At 36.4% G+C, this 23465-nt stretch overlaps 1 protein-coding gene across 7 annotated transcripts in view; it reads left to right on the top strand.

Moving 5' to 3' along the window:
- Positions 1–23465, top strand: part of asap1b (ArfGAP with SH3 domain, ankyrin repeat and PH domain 1b) — an 89788-nt gene that overhangs the window by 50696 nt on the left and 15627 nt on the right. For 4 of the 7 annotated variants that reach the window (XM_056254209.1, XM_056254207.1, XM_056254203.1 and 1 more), the window contains exons 7-24: positions 941–990; positions 2301–2430; positions 4269–4354; positions 5843–5918; positions 6367–6459; positions 7396–7499; positions 7598–7667; positions 8903–8990; positions 9224–9272; positions 11382–11545; positions 16957–17090; positions 18029–18120; positions 18337–18523; positions 20015–20100; positions 21625–21740; positions 22131–22198; positions 22405–22512; positions 22603–22828. In XM_056254209.1, the coding sequence (XP_056110184.1) occupies positions 941–990; positions 2301–2430; positions 4269–4354; positions 5843–5918; positions 6367–6459; positions 7396–7499; positions 7598–7667; positions 8903–8990; positions 9224–9272; positions 11382–11545; positions 16957–17090; positions 18029–18120; positions 18337–18523; positions 20015–20100; positions 21625–21740; positions 22131–22198; positions 22405–22512; positions 22603–22828 (1927 nt within the window). The remainder of the gene's footprint in view (positions 1–940; positions 991–2300; positions 2431–4268; positions 4355–5842; positions 5919–6366; positions 6460–7395; positions 7500–7597; positions 7668–8902; positions 8991–9223; positions 9273–11381; positions 11546–16956; positions 17091–18028; positions 18121–18336; positions 18524–20014; positions 20101–21624; positions 21741–22130; positions 22199–22404; positions 22513–22602; positions 22829–23465) is intronic. The other 3 variants (XM_056254208.1, XM_056254205.1, XM_056254204.1) reach the window with 2 other exon arrangements.

Raw genomic sequence — 23465 nt, 5'->3', positions numbered from 1 at the left:
CAGAAGATCAGACATCTGTCTACTGCACCAGTAGCCAATCAGAACCCACTAAGGGATCTGTCAGTTACTTAGCTTTAAGTTTTAGATATTTTGTCAAAACAATTATGTAATGAGGCTGTTGTGGTCCTAATGTGCTGTTTACCTCAGTGCTGGAAAGATAACCCTAAGGCCGGAGACACACTGGCTGCGTGGCGTGAGCGTGGCGTTTTTGTTGCGTGTCAGCTGCGTGGCGGCTGCGTCGCGTTTTCTGTGTCTTTGCACACCAGAAACGTGTCTGACGCGTCGCTGCTGCTGCTAGGTGACGTACAGGGAGGACGTATTGTGGAAGCCCTATACTTCATGTTAAGCATAAATATAAAGCCTACTGATAAAGACACTGTCAGCAGTATTGACAGCAAAATAGGGCATAATATTTCGTTCTGTATTGACAGGTGCAATATTTGAAAATTGATCATTATTTATTTTTAAATTATATGTATATCTGAATTTATGTCAAAACCTAGACTTTCAACCATCAAAATGTAATTTATTAATATGTATTCGTGTACAAAATAACATATAAACATCTTTTCCTATTCTATTTTGCCTGGAAACGCTTCCAACACGCTTGTGTGTCGCGTGAAAAATAGGCGTCGGTTCTATTTCTAGCATGCACGCGTTTTCCGCACGGCTCGAGCCGCGCGTGTCACGCAGGCAGTCTGCAAGCTCTAACCTGTTAACATGGGAGCCGAAATAAAAACGGACACGCCACGCAGCTGAGACGCTTACGCCACGCAGCCAGTGTGTCTCCGGCCTAACCCTAACCCTTCAACACTGATGCAGATGGATTAGAGCACTACCTAGTCTTTGACATCTACTTTGTTGTGAACATGAGGCACTCTAACAACTGCACTTGGCTCATTAGGTTTTTTTCTTCTTTTCTTTCCTTTTTTGTTTTCAGGACCTGAAAAAACCCTTTGACAAGGCTTGGAAGGACTACGAAACGAAGTTGTAAGTTTGCTCAATGAACGTTAGCTAAGTCAATGGTTTTCAATCCTAGTCCTGGGGACCAACCACTGTGTATTTATCTCAAACACCAGCTGTGTCTCATTTCGAAGGTTGCATCCTAGGTAGGACACATTATCTGTAGGGTGACATATGCGAAGTGTCCTCAACCTACAGTACAGTAGAATTAAACGAGCTGGCCTTCGTAGGACATACGTGTGGAAAGGGAAACTGAAAACCTCAGTGTACAACATCACTACTGGTATTTACTGAACAAAAGCATAACTGATACCTTTCTGACATCATTTTTGAATGCTATTTAAATTATGATAAATACTTTGCTTGTTTGTTATATATACATGCAACATTTCTGCCGTAAATAAATTATAATTATTTGCTAGATTGTTCAAGTCAAGTCAAGTCATCTTCATTTATATAGCGCTTTTAACAATGGATTGTTTCAAAGCAGCTTTACAGAGATAAACATATAATTTAAGGTAACAGAGATTGTTTTGGTTTTATAGCGGTTCTTGAATAATGTTATTTCCAGCTAAAGTTAATTTTGATTGATTCACCTCCGTCGAAATGATCAGACTTTAAACGCGAACCTGTGATTAAAGCTGACGGCGTTGACATGCACATTCAGAATTGATTCTATAGTTATGTGCTTTTGAAAATATGTGCGCAGGTTTGTAATTCCATACAACCCATGCCTAAACAAACTACTTGTCTTGCCTATAAATTTTGATACAGAATTTTGTTTTATTTGATCACTTCGGGGTACGCGGAACCGAAATTCACAACGCTTTATCTGTAGAGTGGGAAAGTTCATTACTAGTGATGTATGTTTAAGCTGAAATATAATTAAATAATGGTTTGTATTTTAAAGAACATCTATCGTGTGTCATTGTGTGTAGAGAGTTGGCTCATGTGATTTATGTTTCGAACTTCAGAACTTCCGTTAATTTTCAGTGCACTGGAATGATTTTGCGATCGAGACAGCACTTAAAATGGCCGACTCCCTGATGGCCAACGCCCTGATTACTGAACTAGGGAACTGATTGAGACGCACCCAGGATCAGGATTGAAAACCACCGAGCTAGTGTGTCTTTATACACTTTTGTCCATTCAGACCCATTACTTTGTCTGTGGGCTGTTGCAATTATCAGTAATTTAACTGCATCATCAAAAAGCATGAGCGAGATCATTTTCTCCCCCGCAGGTGTGAGATTAATGTGAAATAAACACAGTACTCTTATTGCCAGCCAACTCAGATGAATTTGTGCTAAATATAGAAATTTCTTTCAATCTTTCAGTACAAAAATCGAGAAGGAAAAACGTGAGCACGCCAAGCAGCACGGGATGATCCGAACAGAGATCACTGGTGCTGAGATCGCAGAGGAGATGGAGAAAGAACGGAGGCTCTTCCAACTACAGATGTGTGAGGTCTGTAGTGCGCTCCACTTGTCCTTTTTTTACCAGAAACATGCTATACATGCCATATCATATTCGGAATATAAACTTAATATATAAATGAATATTCTGTTCATTTTTTAATGGTAATAGATACAGACAGTTGTGAAAAGTCAAGCTATTCAAGAAACACAATTTCGGACACTTAACATACTGTATAATTTTGGTCTGGATTAATGTTACTAAAATGCAGCATATTAAATGGCATGTGAGCATCTTCAGTATTTCCAGAAGAGAATAGTAGGAAAATAATCTTCCTGTTTTTTTTGTTTGTTTGTTTTTTCTCCAGATTATTCTGATAATTTTCCTGATTATTCAGAATCCAGATTATTCTGATAGCCTATATTGGAATATTTTAATAGTTGTGGTGTTTTTAAATATCTTTTCCAGATTAAAGGCTTACGAATTGCATGTACAAGCCATGGTCAGTGATATTTTCTACTAGTGCTCCCACAACCCCAAACACTTTTCATCAGCATGAGACCACAGGTTTTGTTAATGATATTAACATTCATAAAACCACAGATGCAGCCAATCAGAGCCCTTAAATGGATCTTTGACTGTTACTGGTTGCTGTATTAGTAGTCACATCACTAGCTGTTGTGATTGGTTTTCCTAATATAAATCAGGAGTTTGTAATGCTGCCATTTTAGTGAAAACGGGCTGTTTGTCTTTCAGTTTAATGATTCCCTCAGCATTTGAGCAGATGACTCAGACTGTGATAGCTTGTTTTATGGATTCATAATCATCAATGCTGTTTTTGTTCATTAGGGAGGATAGCTGTGGGTTATTTAACATGTTAATGAATTGGGTTTGTCATTTAGAATTGCATCTTGAATCCATTTAATTGTGCATCAAGGGTTTGTTAGGTTGCTTTTTAAATGCTCCTGGACCAAATCACATGATACAATCTACTACTTTTATTCAATTACCCATTTTACCTTATAATTAAGCACTAATGTAAAAGAGGCATTTGCATATTACTGAAAATCAATGACATAATTTATGATTGTCCTGACTTTTTCATAATTTTGCAGTCTTTTGTTTTTGGTTGTTTCCTGTTGTCCTTTCTTGGTGGTTACAAATGAAAATCCAAATATGAGAGCAATGAATAATTCAATATGCAGTGAGATGACTCATTCAGATACAGGAAGCATCAAAGGAAATAGCAAACTCATGACAACTCTAGCAAACACATACAGATCCCTACTACGTGTGTTATATACATATATAACAAAGAGAAGCACACACACACTCTAATTTAATTAGGAAACCGTTCATACTGTTGTATGACTCACATTGTGTATGAAATAACTGTGACTCAAAGGTTGTGCACAAATAAAATCACTCACTCTAAAATGAGCGGAATGTGTGGCATTTCATCCCATGATATATTCAGACATGCAAGGGGCCGAACAGGACGGATTAAGTTTCTGAGCATAGCCAAAAAATTGTTAGCTGGCATGACTTTGCAAAATGTTCTGGAATTTACCCCTCTGGGATAAACCGGGATTACGAGGATGTTTAATTCATTTGTTTTGTGGGATTGGTTTGTCACTGTATGTTCGTTTCAGATTTAGAAGATAAGATTTTTGTCCCTTTTTAGTTGCTACTGAAATAAGAACAGTTATGCATAATCGTTCAATCAAATATTTACATCTAAATGTGCCCCCAGAATGACGCTTGTAGATTTGTCATGTATTTCAAATAATATTTCAAATCACTTAAGCGTTCAAAATCCTTGAATATCTGTTGGTTCTACTTTTGGGATACTGAACTGTGTTGTTATCAAATTCTGTCTGTTTCTGCAGTACCTGATCAAAGTGAATGAAATAAAGACCAAAAAAGGGGTTGACCTTCTTCAGAACTTGATCAAGTATTACCACGCGCAGTGCAAGTAAGTGACATTTTTGCGTTCAGATGTGTTTTTCCTTGACAGATATTTGCAATATCAGTATACTAAATAAGTAGTCCAAAAAATCCCTTAAGTCCGTACATCATACATTTAGTTTGTAGAACTGTCACTATAAATATGTACGGGACATGTGAGGAAATTGTTAACCGAAAGTGTTTTTGATCCATGTAGCCTTGCAAGTGTCACTGACCTGAAGGTCTGGAAAAAAGTTATGATCTGAAAGAAAGAACTGAAAGTGTTGCACTTTTTTCCCTCTCACTCTAAAGGTTAAGGTTATTCTGAGCTATTGTTGTCTTTGACCTATAGATGCATCAGAAGAAACCTGCGAGAAACCTTTACCTTGCACTTCAAGACTTTCATGGGTCATTATTAAGACGAAGTTAATGTTTGCGATTTACGTAAATGTTTTTATTGCTGTAAATTTTAATGCTGTTTTAACAGTTTCACTGTGTTCTATGTGGTTTCTAAGAAAACTTATCAGAAGCACTAACGTCTCTAGTGGAGCACCCGTTTATCAGTAAATTAAGGGAAAGGACCTTTTAATAAATAATTAACTTTTAAAAAAAGTTCTATTTTCTTTTAAAAGTAACCGAATGTGTCAAACAAAAAACATTTTTTTTTTGTTACACTTTATTTTGATGGTTCACTAAAGACATTCTACTAACTATAAGTAACTTTGCAACTACATGTCAACTAACTCTCATTAGAGTATTAGTAGACTGTTAGGTTAGGGTTGGGTTAGGTATAAGGGTTAGTAGAAAAAGTTGACATGACATGCAAAGTTACCTAGTCAGTAAAATTTCTGTTGGGGGACAATCAAAATAAAGTGTTAGCAGATATTAGTCAGACAGTTTACTAATACTCTAATGACTGCTATTTGAGTAGTTGCAAAGTTACTTTTAGTTAGTAGAATGTCTAAAGTGGACTGTCGAGTGTTACCTTTGTTTTTTTAACTTAATTTTAGATTTTAGCTTTTTAATGAAGTAATAGCGAAGGCATTATGCATACTTTGCTTAGTTCTCTACACTTCTTTATTACTTTGATAAAATACCCCAAGGTCCCTTAAATGCAGAATCATGCTCAAATCTCATACATAAACATCAGATGGGTCTTGATAGCAGAACGTGTGGCCGCAGTGTCTGAACCAATGACTCATCCAATTTGACTCACACTCTTGGCAGTTTGTTAGTGTTGGCACTATATTAGTCACTTGCCAATATCTAAAACTGGACATTTCCACCACAGTTACTCAAAAACGGCATGTTTTTGCTTATTTCAAAGCATTGGATATTTCAAAGTTACTTTCACTAATTAACTCCATCTCTCCTTGATGTTTGCAAGTTTCTGTGTTGTATAGACTGTGAAATTGTCTATAATTTCCCCTGACTGTATTGCCAGAATATGTATTGTCTTTAATGATAGCTGGTTGCAATATAAAAAATTTGTTAATTCTGTTGTTTTTTTTATCAGCTTTTTCCAAGATGGCTTGAAGACAGCAGATAAGCTGAAGCAGTACATCGAGAAATTAGCAGCTGATCTTTACAACGTATGTACCTCACCTTACTTTATCCTAAAACTATTTGATTGGGTAAAAAACATTTTAGCTTGGTTTGTTATGGATGGGATCTGGCAATACAATATCTGGGTCACATTGTGATATTTTTTTTTTATGTGTAGTAATATAAAACTATATTGCAATCGTATACTCACTTGTTTCTCTTATAGTGCTTTGCACAGTTATATATTTTTTCCCTAAGATTGTTGCTCAAATAAAAATAATTATGCATTGACTAATATTTACCATGTTTTACCTTGCTGGACTTATAAAATTATAATAATAATAATAATAAAAATTGATTCTTGGCATGAGAATATTAAAACTGTTTTATGAGGTAAAATAATTCAGTACTTTACAATATCATTGTTTTTCCTGCAACCATAATGGTGTGTGGGTACGTGTGTAACAAGTTATTTTTTACTTTTGTGTGATTTAGATAAAACAAACACAAGATGAAGAGAAAAAGCAGCTCACTGCACTAAGGGATCTCATTAAATCCTCTCTACAGCTGGAACAAAAGGAGGTAGGTGTATGGTGTGGTGTGGTGTGCCTCAGGTGTCTATCTTAGGACCAAGGCAAATTCTCAATTAATTGCCCAAACTAGTTTGTGAAAGCCAACCAAGTGACTTGTTGACAAGTAAACAGTTTCAAAAGTGATGATTACATTTACATATGGTTTGCCAGAGTGTATATACTTCATATTTAGAATAATGTACACATATAGTGTTATAGTTAATTGTATAATGGCATGACACCATACAGAATGAAATATGATGGGTTGAATCTTGCAGTACATCTGTGGGTCTAATATACTATAACCCTCCCTAATGCTCGACCTGTACAGGGGAGAGTGTGAGAGGGAGTACCCAGTGCTGTACCATGCTGGTAGCCAGTATGAAATGGGGCTTGCTGGTAACCAGTGTTGTGCCCCACTGGTTGCTCAGAGAAGTGGTGCTGACTCTATCATGTTTAATAAATGACATTTAAAATAAATTACAATTAATAGGTAGTTAGCTAATGAATAATTGTTGTTAACACATTGTCATGACAGCAAATGTGCATGTAATTACGGTAACATGGTAGGAGTTTACATGTCATAGGAGCAGCTAATTTGTAAGTTAGCATTACTTTAGTGTATTTACGATTCAGTAGTACCGACACATGCTTTTCACACCCTCTCCTGTTTCTCTCTCAACCGCTTCCTGTGTGGATTGAAGTCTAGAAGAGTAAGTGTTCAGCATGTACAGCATGACGTGTGTTTGTGATGGAGATCATTGTGTGCGTGCAAATTAAATAAGTGGTTGTCAGATAAAGCTGATGTTTTTAAAAGGTTGCAAATCTGGTGAAAAATATTTAAGATCTGTTCACATCTTTTAAAAAAATGCTGTTTATACAGAATCTGTTTGGATTGGTGTCTGCATATAGCTATTTAAAGCACGTGTGTGTGTGTGTGTTTGTACTCGAGCAGGACTCTCAGAGCAAGCAGGGTGGCTACAGTATGCACCAGCTGCAGGGAAACAAAGAGTTTGGCTGTGAGAAGAAAGGCTATCTAATGAAGAAGAGTGATGGGTACACACACACACCCCCTCAATTATATGAGTTTTTTGATCGATATGAGCTCCTGCTGTCTGCTATAAGTAGTGTCAAGACGTATAATTGTGTTGTAGGTTGAGGAAGGTGTGGCAGAGGAGGAAGTGCTCAGTTAAAGGAGGAATTCTCACCATCTCTCATGCCACTGTGAGTAACTCAGACACATGTGATTTACTCTGTTCACTATAAACCATGTCATCCTATAATCAGCCTATTAAACAGAGGTCTAACATTTACAGTGAAAAGACTTCATCAGCTTTCTGAACTTTTGCTGAATGTTTCCATAACAACCCAGATATCCCGCTGTCCCTCTTTAACAGCCCACTGGGAAAATGAGCAACTGAGTGTTGACCACTTTATCAAATTTACTATCTTACTATCATATCATCCTTTTCATTCACTTCATGTCAAATGTGGTGTGCTAAGGCTTTTACTGCATTCTAAACATCAATGTCTTGGACACAGTACCAGTTAGATTATCGAAATTTTGGCTACATTTCTCAGACAATAAAAGTGCATTGACAGTAGTGTAGTAATACATGAAGCACAGCTCACAGTCACTTTCAAACCAAGGAGCTTTCTTTTGTTCAACTAGCAAATTTGCGTTACCAAAACTGTGTGGGGAACTTTTTCGCCCTTACGTGAAACTCCCTTTCGCAGGGATTCCTATTGAAATGAGTGGATTTTGCCTGCAAAATTTCACAGAGCAACTGTAAATATGACCACAATTTAACTGAACAAGCAGCATCTCTTTCTCAGTCTAAGGTCATGCACTCACCCTTCGCATCGTACTGTATGTCATCAATTTTCTTTTCCCACATGATGTTTTATTCACTCATGATGCCCTGTGTCTCACATTTCATAATCAAATCAAGACATATGCATAACAGTCTGTCTGTACTGGACTCGGTCAGTGTAATGTAACACATATGCATTGCGTTTTTTCGACACTTTTGTTCAGTCAGTAGCCAGTATGCACAACTCTGTGCGATTGAGCCTGTATCAGGTTTCCTATAGTTTAATGACAAACCAAGTTATGTCCAAATTTTTTTTATTATTTTTTTTATAAATCTTTGCACTTAGTATATGTGGTACGAGATGCCGCAAAACATGAGACTGCCTAAGATATCCATCTAGCACATGTGTACATAGACCAGTAATGCAAAAAAAAAAAAAAAAAAAAATAGTGCAGATGGTGTGCAGAAACACTTTCTGTTCTGAATGTACCCCAGACAGACTGACAAACTTGATTGTAAAACTTCTTTGGGCTGCAGACCCAAAGTAGCTTGTCAGTTAAAACCTTTTTGATGCTGTTTGGAAGTTATAGCAGGAATATGAAGTAGTCAAACATGCATTTCTCCTTTTGTCACTTTTTGTTTCAGTCAAACAGGCAGCCTGTCAAACTCAACCTGCTCACATGTCAGGTCAAGCCCAGCGGTGAGGACAGGAAGTGCTTCGATCTCATTTCCCGTGAGTCAAGAAGAGATTCTTGTGGAAAACCACGAGTGATTTGGCAGCTTACAATAATGTGTTTGTTTACTTTACCATACCGAATCTTGGAAGAAAATCGTCAAACTCATTTTTAAATAGTTGTGTAATTGTACCATTATTGTGAATTATGACTCTAATACTATCTTCTGGTGTTTAATTAGTGGAAGTCTCTTCATGCAAACGGCTCATATTTTACTTGTCATATGTTTCAGATAACCGCACATATCACTTCCAGGCTGAAGATGAGCAGGAATTTCTGATGTAAGATTTTTTTTTGTGTGTGTGGGATTTTCAACATTTTGCATTTCAAGTATGCAAACCCTCTAATCTAACTTCTCTGTGAATGCAGTTATGTCTAAGAAATGGTTTATATGCCGATTATGGTGTTTCCTCCTCTGCAATTTAACAGTTATAGCAATCTGCCTGGAACTGAATGCCTCTTTTCTTTTTTTATGACTAATTTTGACTACTTTTATGGCAAATATGGCAAGTAATTGTAGTAAGTTTATTAAGATTTTAACTCTCACCTAAATATTTTACTTTATGGGCATTGTGCGGCGAGAAGTCTGTGAAGTGGCGTTTGCTTGTCTGAAGTTGCCACTTACTCATTGGGGTCACTGACACCACAATGACTTTTTTCCAGACTCCTTTAGATACAAACATTCTCACAAAAAGCAAAACATGCACCATCTCATAACGTCTCTGAGTATTTTCAACTGCTGGCTTTGCTTCATACCCACACTGCTGTGAACTCCCTCATGGAGCCATTTAACAACCATTATATATGACTCTTAAAAGGCATTGATCAGAATGAGGCCCTATAACCCCTTTATATGTCAGTTCTGCAGTCATTTCACCTCAGCTTTGACTGGAATCTTTTTTAACCCTTATATTATGTTTGATTTCTGGGTACAACTTGTATGGAGCCGGTCAAAGAGATCCACATTGCATTCAATACAATTTCCCAAAAATCACACTATGAAAAACAACAAAGAATCACTTGCAAACAGTAAACTTTTAATAGAACATCACACATTTCAAAAAATAAATATCAGAACTTATGATTTAGAAGAAAAAAAAAAAATGTAACCACTATTTTTAAAACTGTCACCTGACTAATACTATTATTTGTATCATTACTGAAAAATTCTGGGAAAAGCAATTTTTTTTTACCTTCACAGTGTCATAAGAAACCAACATAAATTTTATTCCATGCTGTATGTCAGGGCTCTTCAACTCCGGTCCTGGTGGGCTTTAGTACCAACCTCAATTTAACATACTCATCTACAATTTGTAAGTAATTCTGCACACCGTGCTTAGCTTATTCAAGTGTTTGGTTAAGGTTAGAGCTAAACTCTGCAAGACAGGACTGGAGTTGAAGAGCCATGACATACATCAAAGAAATCTTTTAATTTTGGGTCTGTACAGCTGCCTTAGAACAGCTGCCGATGCTGGTCATCAGATTTTTCTTTTTTCCTAAGTCTTTTTCAGTACTAAAAAGTGTGGAAAGGCTTTCACAGGGTAGTAAAAAAACAAAACATACCAACATAAAACCAGGAAATGTTTTTATTGTGGGTCTGTTACAGTTGCCTTGGCACATATAAATTGACCCGCAAACATCAAAATCATAATAGAAATTGTGTACACTTTAAAACACATCAGTGTATCCTCACTTTGCATGCATGTTCTTGACACTAAATAAGAAAAAGTCACAATATGTCAAGAAAAAAAATATTTTACATTGTATTTCAGACAACTCAAAAATCAAAATGTGTCAATTTGACCAGCAACATAATAAAAAAGTTAAAAGCCAAAAGCCGGTCTTTTCATTTAGCTAACGAGGGGTCATGGCGTGCTTTTGTCCACAGTAATATCGCCCCATCTTTTGTAAAACAGCTTATTTAGGAATGAATGGCAAGCGGACCAACATAGGAACGGAAAGGAAAGGGTCTGAAAGAAGGGCTTAAATGTTGGTTTAGGACTTGGCTGTTGTTTTCTGAGGCGAAACGCTGTCTGGTTTACACACTGGTATTGCGGCATCATGTGGCAGAGCATTTTAAGACCCTGCTTGTCAAGTTAGAAATAGTCCATCTTTTTGTTATGCAGCAAATCAGTGTCAGTTTTGAAACAATGGACCAATCAGAGATGGAGAGGGTGGGACAAGCAACTTTGAGGGTTTACAGTAGCAACTATGTACAATCACCATGCAATCAAATTGGATACAATTTGTTTACCTAATACGTTTCTGGTTGCATGTTATTCAAAGAAAAATGTTTTTGTGCTCTTCAGTTTATTTGGTTGTCGTAAAACTAAACAAACAAAATAGAATGTTTCTTCTGGTATTTTGTTAATGTGTTTCTGCCTCTACAGATGGATCTCGGTGTTAACTAACAGTAAGGAGGAGGCGTTAAACATGGCCTTCAGAGGAGAGCAGGGTGGAGGAGATGATGGGCTGGAAGATCTCACTAAAGCCATAATAGACGATGTGCTACGCATGCCCGGAAATGAAGTGTGCTGTGATTGTGGGGCTCCAGGTACAGATGCTATGTTGCAGGGGCGTTGCTAGGGTCTTGATACATTGGGGGCTTAGCCCAGACCCCACCACCCACCCACCCCCGCTTTTGGTAACTACTACTTCTACTCAGAGGCACATAATAATAAGCAATAATAATATAAATGGGGGGTCTGGGGGACCTCCCCCAGGAAACATTGGGCATTAAACACTTAATTTCCTGCATTCAGGTGCATTTTTTGTAGCTAATTTAATTGATAGGTAAAAAGATAGAATGCTTTATTTGTAGAACTGCAACAGCTATTCACAGAAACACAAATAAATAATACATGAATATTAAATATATAAAAAAATGAATATAAAACTATATATATATATATATATATATATATAGGCTATTCTGTGTAGATATTTATCTATATCTATTTAACTATCTATACACACACACACACATAAATCACTCCAACAGTGTGCTTGTATAAGTCTGGAAAAGGAACTATAGCAGGCATGAAAAGGGGTCAGAGGTGAAAAAGTTGAGAAGGATATTACCCCTCTAGGGGGGACCGGGGGCATGCTCCCCCGTAAGAAAATTTTAAATATTCCATATTTTAAAGCATCAATCTGATGCATTTTGAGATGCATTTTTTGCCAACCTGGAGAGCTGGAGAAACTTAACTTCAGCCATGAGTCAAAAATATTATGGCCTCCGTAGCGTTAGCTAATAATTTTCCACCGGAGCTTTAGCTAGCCTAGCTGGCTAACGTTGCGTTCTCTCCTGCTGTGTTCAACGACTCAATTCATGCAAGCTAAGCCTATGTCAACAGAGCTCCTGGGTAACTTAGATAGCTATAGCCTACCAGAAAATATTATGGATGTCCCGATATCATTTTTTCTGAACCGATCCAATCCGATACCAAAAATTCGGAGTATCAACCGATACCGGTCCAATACCAGCGCAGTTTTTTTTAAATCAAGTAGAATTTCTATAACTCTGTGTGTTGAACTAATAATCACTCTTTTGTGTGTTAAACACAATCTACTTAATACAGACAACTTCATTATAAATAAAAACAACAAATCAAAAACAAAATATGATCATAACCTATGACAAAAATTATATTATAAACTAGATTAGTGGATAACTCAGTAAAATTTAGTCTAGAAAAACAATAATTGTATTAAATCTGAACATTTAGTGAAAAAAACATTATTTAGTGGGGAACAAAGAGACAATAAGTGTAGCACTAAATCAGGTAAAACGTTACACATTGCTCTTTGTATCGTTGTAAAATACATTCATAAAAAACAAGATAAAAATCAGAAAGATCAATTATTATAGGCTATATATATATAGTCTACTATAAAATTAAGACATTTTTAAATGTATAGCACAGCTGTTTAATGAGGCAGCAACATATGATAGATAGGACAGAACAGAACCAAAAAAGCTATTAATAATCTTTCATTGCGCAAAAGTATTATGATATAATTATGAAAGACTCATGTGCGGCACACAGCGCTTATGCGCATCTCGAGCGCAGAATGATGCGCTTGAAGCAACACAGAGTCACAGCGCGCAGAAAAGTTCAAAGCACAAAGGAAAGGCATATCGATGCATAGTGTATTATACAGTAACAGTATCTATCTATGCAATAGTTTATTGAGCCTTTTCTTTTAACAGTTTTAAATTTCAGTTAATGTGCGCGTGAAGAACAATTATAGTGCTCTCCAGTGTGATCACGGTAGAAACGAATATTAAGCAATACAGTCCAGCAAGATATAGTCATTTTATGCGAAACCATATAGCTTTATCTACCGTCCGATAAAGTATAATAATAGTAACATTGAATCATCTTGGAGAGAGTTTCATCGTTGACTGTCGTAACCAAACGCAACGCGCTGTTTGATGCTGAATGGAGAATGACTGACAGCCGCAGCGGAGGGAAACGTTTGCGTGATCTTGAAATTCAATTTAACGACTTAAATTTGTATTTCTATCTCACATTATACTATAGTCTTCATATAGTATATAGTATACCTTCCCCCTCTAATGTCCATAATAGCTACCACCAGAAGCCACAAACAACAATGACAGTCAAGCCCTAAAGCTGTAAGTTAACTGATGGCTCTTTCAGGCTCTCTCTCTCCTCTGGTGCGCACTCTAAATGCAAGCGTGCTGTAACTATAACCATAGTAACTTTGATCTGCTTGAACACATTTTAATCGTCTTTAATACATGATTCCGAAGGATAGATTAAAAGACCCTGTCATTTTTTTTTATATAAATACAAAATTATAAAAAAATAATAATAATTATCAATAAATTAATTTTTTTAAGATCCGGGGCTAAAAAAAAAACATCCGGGGCTGAAGCCCCGAATGCCCATGTCTAACGACGCGCCTGCTATGTTGCACTTGTTTCTGTGAAGTGATGCCCTTAAAACTCATAAAGTGTCATCAGTTTTTAAAAAGCTTTATTTTTTAGCGAGTTTAACTGCACAATCTATCTATCTCTCTATCTATTTATCTCTCTCTCTCTATCTATCTATCTATCTATCTATCTATCTATCTATCTATCTATCTATCTATCTATCTATCTATCTATCTATCTATCTATCTATCTATCTATCTATCTATCTCTATCATCTGTCTATCTCTCTCTATCATCTGTCTATCTCTCTGTCTGTCTAGGTTTCTCTGCCTTCTTTCACTCTCTCCCCTCAGTCTCTTCTCCACTTGTGTTTTGCCCGCAATCTGTCTCAATTTTTTTTTAAATCCCTACTTCTGTTTCTCTCACTCCATTACCAGTGAAATGAGTCTCTCTCTCTCATGATAAAGCAGTAACAGTGTGAGGATCAGGCAGTCAGAATAGATGAGCGCTGTTACATCAGGCTCTTATGTAATTGGCTCATGCAAGCTGTGCTGAATGTTCTGATAGGGCGACTGCTGCTCCAGGGATTGTTTGATCAGCCCTTTTCTCATTCTTTGTTTTCTCTCTCTACTAGAGGATGTGGCCCAGGAAAGGGTCATGAGGCGTGTATACTTGTTTTAATTTGTTGTAACATAGATACATCAATGAATAATCCATAAATCTGGGAAATGGGTGCTTATACATATAAATGTGTTTTAATACATTTTCAGGGTTATTAATGAAAATATATTTGATGCTATCCTTTTAGATGGCCATCGCTACTAAATAGTGCCAGTATAAAGGGCTTTATAGTTAGCAATTATAATGCTGAATATAACTAATGAAAACTAAAAAAAAACAAAAAAACAGAGGAGAGTGTGTAAGAGCAGAGTGTGAAGGTTGAATAAGCAGAGCAATAGCACAGCTGTACATAAAGTATTGCAATCCACACAACATAATAGGAGGCATATCAGAGTTCAAAAGAGGACAAATTGTTGTGCGCGTCTCACTGGCTCATCTGTGACTGAATAATCACTGAAGCTGCCAATTGCTTCAGTTAAATACGAGGTACACAAAACTGCGCTCTTGCGAAAAGCCCGTTATAATCAATGAAGCTGGCTATCTACGCTGTGCATTGAATCTTTTATTGACATTGTGTTTATACTTTGTTGGTTATAATGAAAAGCTCTGCCGTTTTGAGCGGATTCTGCCCAACTAAAACACATCTGATCTGCCATTGCGTTCACGCGCTCAACAGATATGTCCGTGATTGGCGACCAAGCTCAACACTGCAAAAAAAAAAAAAACTTTAACGCTCTTCACAAAGCACTTACACAAACACTCACAGGAGCGTTTTAAAGCAGCCGGCTATCAGAGAGAATCGGGACTGCAGAAAGGCAGATATCGTCACATTAAACAATCAAATCTTTGGCAGGGCAAAGATTCATTTTGACGGCCCCCAAAATATTTTCAATGCAGGAAAAACCCAACAAAAGGTCAGGACTCATTTCCCCAGGGCCCTATCAACTGTAAAAACTCCTAACCCTGATTCTAGCCTAAGGAAATATGACCTTTTGTGATTCCTTTACTCAACCATTTGTTTATTGTCCTTAAATCTAGGCCTATTATATTGATAACCAGTGCATTATGTGCTTAATAAACACAGGAAACATGGGACCATGAGAACATGTGACCCTTTTTCATGTGTTCATTATGTGCCATATAAATCTGGAGAGCATAGGACCATGGGAACAAGGATATTAGAGCATGCTGTGTTCCTATGGTAGTGTAGGTGGTTTTTAGCATGTTTTATCAAAGATGTTCTGGATGGTTGTTAAATGATCTTCCTGTTCCGTTTCTTAGGTTTTCTGGGTGATCGTTATCACATTGCTATATTGCTATGCAGTAACCAAGGTGTTACCAAGGTTGTTAGCAGGTTTTATATATTGCTCAGTTGTTTAGGTGTTATGGGTGGTTATTTTATGCACTTGCGGTATAAAATAAGTCGGATCATTTTATGTATCATTCATGTAAACAATGTGGGATGAGTTGCACGTCAAAAAAACAAAAAAAACCCTACCACTCAAGTATAAGCAATAATAATAGTGATACCTGTGGGGAATTTTGACTGATGACTCAAATTAATCAGTTTGAACTCCTTGAAATGAATCATTCTAGCAAACTGATTCAGGGATTCAAACACTTAAATGCAGGACAGGAGGCTGTCCCGCATTCAAGTGACGTCATGACTGTAATAGTCTTATAGATCTGTGTTGAGCTGTTGTTTAGCCCCTCAGCTGAGAGTTAAACAGTCTAATCTGTGTCAAGTAACATGATTTCTAACACATGGATTCATCTGTTTGAGCACAGGCTTGATCAATGAATCGCTTCTAAAACATGAATGAATGCATTTGATGCTGACTGATTGTGAGTGTTTCAGAGAAGAAATGAATGAGAGAAATAAAGAATGAGTACATCTGGGATTTACCGAGCATGCAGAGAGTGCTGCTGAAGAAAACCTGTGTCTATATTTAGCTGATGTGTATGCGTGTCGGTCCTTTTATCTTTGTCGCCCTGTCACTGGTTCTACACTGGAGACATCACTGGCACTCATGGAGCCACATACACACCTGTCGTCAACACTGACACGCGAATACATAATTTTTCATATGCTGATAACATGCCACTCTGAATTAAACTCCTACAATATTTAGAACTCCATGTTCTAGAACAGTGTTTCTCAGCTCTATTCATCGGGACCACCTCCCAGAATTCTTTAAATGTCTCCTTATTCAACACATTAAGAAGCTGATGAGCTGAATCAGCTGTTTAAATGAGTGACTCATCTAAAACATTCTAGTAGGGTGCCAGGGTTTCCAGGTCTGTTCTAGAATATTAAATCATGAGTCCAACGAGGACCCCTTGTGGTAAAGAAAAGATAACAATAATAAGTTTGCACACACAAAAAATTGCTTTTGCATGCCTCCTAATTTCCCATGTTCTTTTTTTTTTTATGTTCTCAGATCCCAAATGGTTGTCGACTAACCTCGGAATCCTGACGTGCATCGAATGTTCAGGCATTCACCGGGAGATGGGCGTTCACATCTCACGCATCCAGTCTATGGAGCTAGACAAACTGGGAACCTCTGAACTCTTGGTGTGTTTGTTGGTGGAAACATTTTCTTTTTAAATACAGTATAAATCAAACAGGGGATCCCAGGGAAGGTACTGCAGAGGGCCTGACAATTATTGTTTAATCGCAAGGGTTAGTGACAAAATTCAAATATACTTTAAAAATATAATACTTTAACCAATGCTAAAGAAGCTAAAGTTCAGCTCATGTCCCTCCTACATTAAAATGTATCACGTAAAATTTTAATTGTATGTGCAAAATATATTACTCTACCAGGTTATCATTAACTAAAACATTCAAAAACATTTGTAAATTGAAATATATCTGAAATAAAATAAAATATAAATATTAGATGGAAAAAATAAATAAATTAGAAACTGAAATAAGTAAAATTTGAAGCTCTAAAATTTCTACCCTGGATATAAATGAAAACTAAAACAAATAAAAAATAAATGAAACCTAAATAGATATAATAAAAAACAAAACTTTTATAGTCTAATTAAACATATCAATAAAAACGATCATAGTATATAAATAATTCTAAAATAACACTTCTTTATAAATCAATAATTATTATTTACAAGTTTATTTTTATTTTTTATTTATTTTATTTTTTGCTATGTGAGCAGCATCATAACCAGGGGTAAATGCAATAATATATATATATATATATATATATATATATATATATATATATATATATATATATACACACTTTATTATAAGCCAGACTGAAAATGCAACTCTGTTTTATATAATATCTAACAAAAATTATGCTTGGCCTGAAATAGTATAGCAATTAATGCCTGTTTCATATAAAATATTTAGGGTCAGTGCATTGGACCCATGCCAATGTACTTATTCCATATTGAATAGTTAAGTGAATCATATGTTTGTGAATTATATATGTTGTAGTTTATTCATCTTTTCATTTTTCATTTCATCTTCTTTTTTGCTTTCAGCTGGCCAAGAATGTGGGGAACAGTAGTTTTAATGAAATAATGGAGGGAAGTCTTCCTTGCCCCTCTCCTAAACCCACTCCTGCTAGTGACATGTAAGTATGCCTGGCAAACGTGCTGAACAATGACACGCGGGGAAATGCGTGGAAAAAAAAAATATTTTAAAATTAAATTAAATTATATTTGATGTAAATTAAATACATTTTCAACTATTTGTTTCATGTAGTCGCAGTGTCTCAAACATTTTGGAACGTTTTGTATATTAATGTTAAATACTGTTTTCATTTCTCCCTCTCTTATGTCGAGCTTAGGACTGTTCGTAAGGAGTTCATCAATGCTAAGTATGTAGATCATAAGTTTGCAAGAAAAACCTGCAGCTCAGCAGCAGCCAAGATGAGTGAGTTGTTTGAAGCTGTCAGGTCACATGACCTGCTAGGTCTGATCCAGGTGTATGCTGAGGGGGTGGAACTTATGGAACCACTACCTGAAGGAGGACAGGTGAGTGACAGCATCTGAGATCGAATCTATCATTAACACATAGGCACTTTTTCCATTTACTGGTTGAAAAATCAATGAAGTGGCCTCTGAAAGGATTTATTAAAGCTTGAATATGAAACATACCAAGGATTCTGGGAGGAGATAGTAGGTCCACAGGAACAGAGTGTGACCCGAACTATGACATGACATGATGTCGAATGATACGAATGTCATTCACCCATTCACATCAGAGCCTTTGATGAGCACAGATCTTGAGGTCTGGTGGATATCAGAAAGCAGACACTCTGGACGTGACTCGAATCCTCTGCCTTGATCTTCTCCCAGTTTTCGGCATTGCGAACCCATTTGTTCCTTCAGATGATTACTGATAGTGCTGCTGCTGCCTGACTCTGAGATGAACAGCTGCTCCTGAGTGGGTGCAGTCGCAAAAACATCCTCAATCTAAAATCATCTCGGTTTCGCTTTTTATTATGTTGCTTCTGGCTAGGGCATCAGCTGATTTTTGATTTGTTTTTTTGAATCATCAAACATTGATGATTATGGAACAGTGTCCATCCATATCCCTGTCAGAGACACTATCAGCCTTATATTTTTGGTGGATCATCGTCATCAATACATGTGGTACGACCCGTAGCAGTCTAAATATAAACACTTATAGGTGTACCGTAGTGATTCAGGATAAGACAAAAACTCTGTTTGGAAAATAGATTCATGATGTACTCGCTTAATATATATTTTGTACATTTTGAACACAAAAAAAGTTACAGACTGCAGCTTTACTAAAAAAACCCCAGTAAAACAGTAATATTGTAAAATATTATTACAATTTAAAATAATCTTTTTCTATTTGAATATATATTAAATTAAATGTATTCCTGTGATGGCAAAGCTGAATTTTCAGCAGCCATTTCTCCAGTCTTCAGTGTCACATGATCCTTCAGAAGTTATTTTAATACCCTGATTTGGTGCTCAACAAACATTTCTTTATTATTATCGATGTTGAAAACCATTTTGCTGCTTAATATTTTTTTTGTGGAAACCATTATACATTTTTTTTTGTGATACATTCTTTGATGAATAGAAAGTTTAAAATAATTTGAAATAGAAATATTTTGTAACATTATAACGGTCTTTACTGTCACTTTTGACCAGTTTAAGGCATCTTTGTTGAATAAAAGTATTAATTATCAGTTACCAATTTTTGTCTTTAATATAACATGCACAGACAAATTGTGCTATATATATATATATATATATATACAATTTAAATGAAATTTAAAAGTTTAATAAAAATGGATCATACATTTTTTAAAACATAAATTAAATGAGCAGTTTTAAATAATACATTGATAGATTTCTTTATTTAAATTTTTTATTGGTTATGCTAAAAATCCCTCATATTTTACACCATAAGACGAGACAATTGTTAAGAAAGTAAAATGGGTTAACACATGCTGAATGAGTATTTGTGTGTGTTCTTATATGTTATAGGAAGGAGGAGAGACTGCACTGCACTACGCCGTGAGGACAGCTGACCACACCTCTCTGCACCTGGTCGACTTCCTCGTCCAAAACAGGTATTAAATACCTGCTTATTACCACAAAATAACTGGGAGAATACACTGCTGGCCATGTTTGGATTATCAGTTTTCTGTATTTTGCAGTGAATGATCTTCAGCATTCGTTTTGTCCTCAGTTGTGTCCTCAGTCACCTCTTGTTTTGTTCCATCACTGTTATCATGCAGAGCTTGATGGTTAACCAGGATGAGTGTTTTTTTTCTTTTCTTAGGGTGACAGGTGTTCATGTACAAGCTCTAGAACTTTTGAAGGGATTATTATGCAGATAATAGAGTAATTTAAGTTCAGCTTTGGCTCAATTTGCTCTCTGCTGTGTGGATTAAAGTTGCATAACAACATTGGAAGATCACATCATGCCTGAGCCAGAACTATACTTGGCTCACATCCTAGTAAATAATCATAATTCGGTTTCCCTGAAACGATTCCAGGTTTGCACTGAAGGTTGGTTTAAGAGAAATATTACCGTGGAAGGGAAATAAATCCAACTCAGACAACTGGGACTGTATTATTTCTTTGGATGCATTGGCTCACTCTGCTCCAACTCCACTTCAGGTTTTCCTTTCCCCACTCCTCACTCGCACCCTGATCACATTTGAAAGATACCCCGTCCGAGTTAGTTCCAAATTAGCTCAATTTTCAGGGGGTTATTTTAAAATTAAGTGAAATCATCCTTGTGGGATTTCCGTACAGTTGTAAGGGTGATTAGTTTGATGATATAATATTAAAGGCATAGTTCACCCAATCATCATTTATTCACCTTTAAGTTGTTCTAAACCTGTTTGAGGTGTTTTGATCTATTGAACACAAAAGAAGATATTTTGAAGAATGTTGGTAACCAAAAACATAATATGAAAACAAATTCTAGTTTGTTTATAGCTAGCCATGGATTATGTCGCTCATACCATGGTCATTTGCCAGCATTAACAATTTAAAGTTATCATTGATGGAAGCACTTAATTTGACTGGAATTGATGGTTATTTTCGTCAACTACGACTTGTTAGTTCTAGCATGCTGTCCGCTTTAAATCAGACACTGAGAAAAGGTAGCATGGTAAGGTTACATTTATTTGATTGAATTATGACATTTATTTATTTAAATGAAGTAGCCTATCGGAATATACTGGTGTAGATGTGTACCCTCTCTCTGTTTCTTACTTTCTCTGTAGTCTCTCTAGGTGAACAGAACTAGGTCATTGACTTGCTCTCTCCCCATGTGTGCAGTTTAGTCACTGCTGACCCAAATTCATGTAGATTATGAAAGGTATGAAGCAGCTCATTAAGAGTGAAAATGTTGTTCATGTCACAGCCTCGAGGAAAGATTTGAATTTGAAAATCTGTGCTCAGACGATTTTGTTAACATGTTCACCATCAAGATTGTTGTAGATTGGTTTTAATACATGTTTATTTTTGCTTTATGTTGGAAGTTTTCGGTTCTAACATGTACGGTGTGTTTTTTTATAGTACAATACACTCTTATGTCATAAGATCAAGGAAAATTGTATTCCTTATGTCTCTCTGTCCAGTGGGAATCTGGATAAACAGACGGAGAGAGGAAACACGGCCCTGCACTACTGCTGCATGTATGAGAAACATGAATGCCTCAAACTGGTGCTGAGAGGCAAACCAGCTACTGATATCAGTGAGTTACACATGCTGTTTTTATTTTGTTCATGTTTAATTATACGTATGTACTAATAAAAAGCAGTATTATTACTAATAATAATAATCTACCTTTAAAAATTAAAAAGCACTGTTCAATGTAATCTTCAGAAAATCTCAAAAGGAATATCCATTTTACATACTGTGCATTATAGTGATGTGATGCCTGAATTTACTTGTAGCATTTCAAATGATTGATTTTATTTAGACAGAACAGTCTAGAACTATAATATTGGATATAATTTTAATATCTTTGCATCACTACTTGCATATATATTTACTTAGACACCAAATACATACAAGCTTGCGTTTCATAATGATAAACACTGTTATGTATATGGTCCGGTTAAAATGTGACTTCATGTTTCAGCCAATCAGAATGGAGAAACTTCTCTGGATGTGGCCAGACGGATGAAGATCATCCAGTGTGAGGAAGCGGTGAGTAACTTCTGGGTCAGAAGAGACAATCTTTCCTATGAAAACTGTTAATGGATGTTCTTCAGAATCAATAGGGGGTATTAGAGATGTGCTGAAGGCCCCAAGGTGTAAAGATGTGGTTGTTTTTGTAGATCTAACTTGTGTGTTGTGTGTGTGTGTGTGTGTGTGTGTGTGTGTGTGTGTGTGTGTGTGTGTGTGTGCTTCAGCTGGTACAAGCCGCTGCGGGAAAATTTAATACTAAAGTCCATGTGGAATATGATTGGAATCTCAGACTGGAAGAGCTTGACGAGAGTGACGATGATCTGGACGACAAAGTAACGCATTACCCTTTGAACCTATCTTAAAATATTTAAACTTCTCCGACTCAGAGACTGAAAGATTTTCTCATTGTCTTTCATTCCCAGCCCAGTCCCATTAAGAAAGATCGTTCTCCCCGTCCGCAGAGTTTCTGTCACTCATACAGCCTCTCTCCTCATGACAAGCTCTCTCTGCCTGGTTTCATTGGCCAGCGTGATAAGCAGCGCCTCTCATACACTGCACTCACGAATCAGATGTACAGCGTTTCCACTGACTGCCCGTCCTCTCCCGTCGCAGATGCCCCACCTCTGCCACCCAGGAATGCAGGCAAAGGTAACCCAGAAACACAACAGCCAATCAGATGCCACAGAACATAAAACTTGTTCTAACCAATCGTATGCTCTTGTGAATTCCATAATTGTGTTAATTCCAATAATTATATTTGTATGTATACATTTATTAATCAAACTCCCAGCTTCTGTCTTTTTAGTTCAGTTTGTAGTCCTAAAACTAGGAGAAAATTTAGCATTTTTGACCCATGTGTTCCTTATGGAGTTTCAAATGGGTTTAATGAGTAAGGACTTTTGGTCAGCATCTTTGATGAGACTTTCACATTTTGTTTTACAACATAAATTACTTTGAATCATACCTTAAATATGAATTTTGAAATTTGGGTTTTTAAATGTTGCAAGCAAGTTGTTAACCCTCTGGGGTCCAAGGTGTTTTTGGGGTCCTTGAGATGTTTTGACATACTCTGACATTTGTGCTTTTTTCAGTTGCTTATAAACAAATTACTGGCAAATGTGTAATTACACTCTATTTAGCACAAACAGGGCTACCATAATATGTTATCAACATGTATGTACATGTTTGTATTTTTGAGAGAATATTGTTTATGCGTGGTTATTGAAAAAACTAAAACTTAAAGTTTCTGAAATAAGGCCACAAAACACATACTAAATATGTGTCC

This window comes from Rhinichthys klamathensis, unplaced genomic scaffold, assembly GCF_029890125.1.
Source record: "Rhinichthys klamathensis goyatoka isolate OS25496 unplaced genomic scaffold, OSU_Roscu_1.1 h1tg000110l_1, whole genome shotgun sequence".
Taxonomy (NCBI): domain Eukaryota; kingdom Metazoa; phylum Chordata; class Actinopteri; order Cypriniformes; family Leuciscidae; genus Rhinichthys; species Rhinichthys klamathensis.
This window is presented reverse-complemented; position numbering and strand designations above follow the sequence as displayed.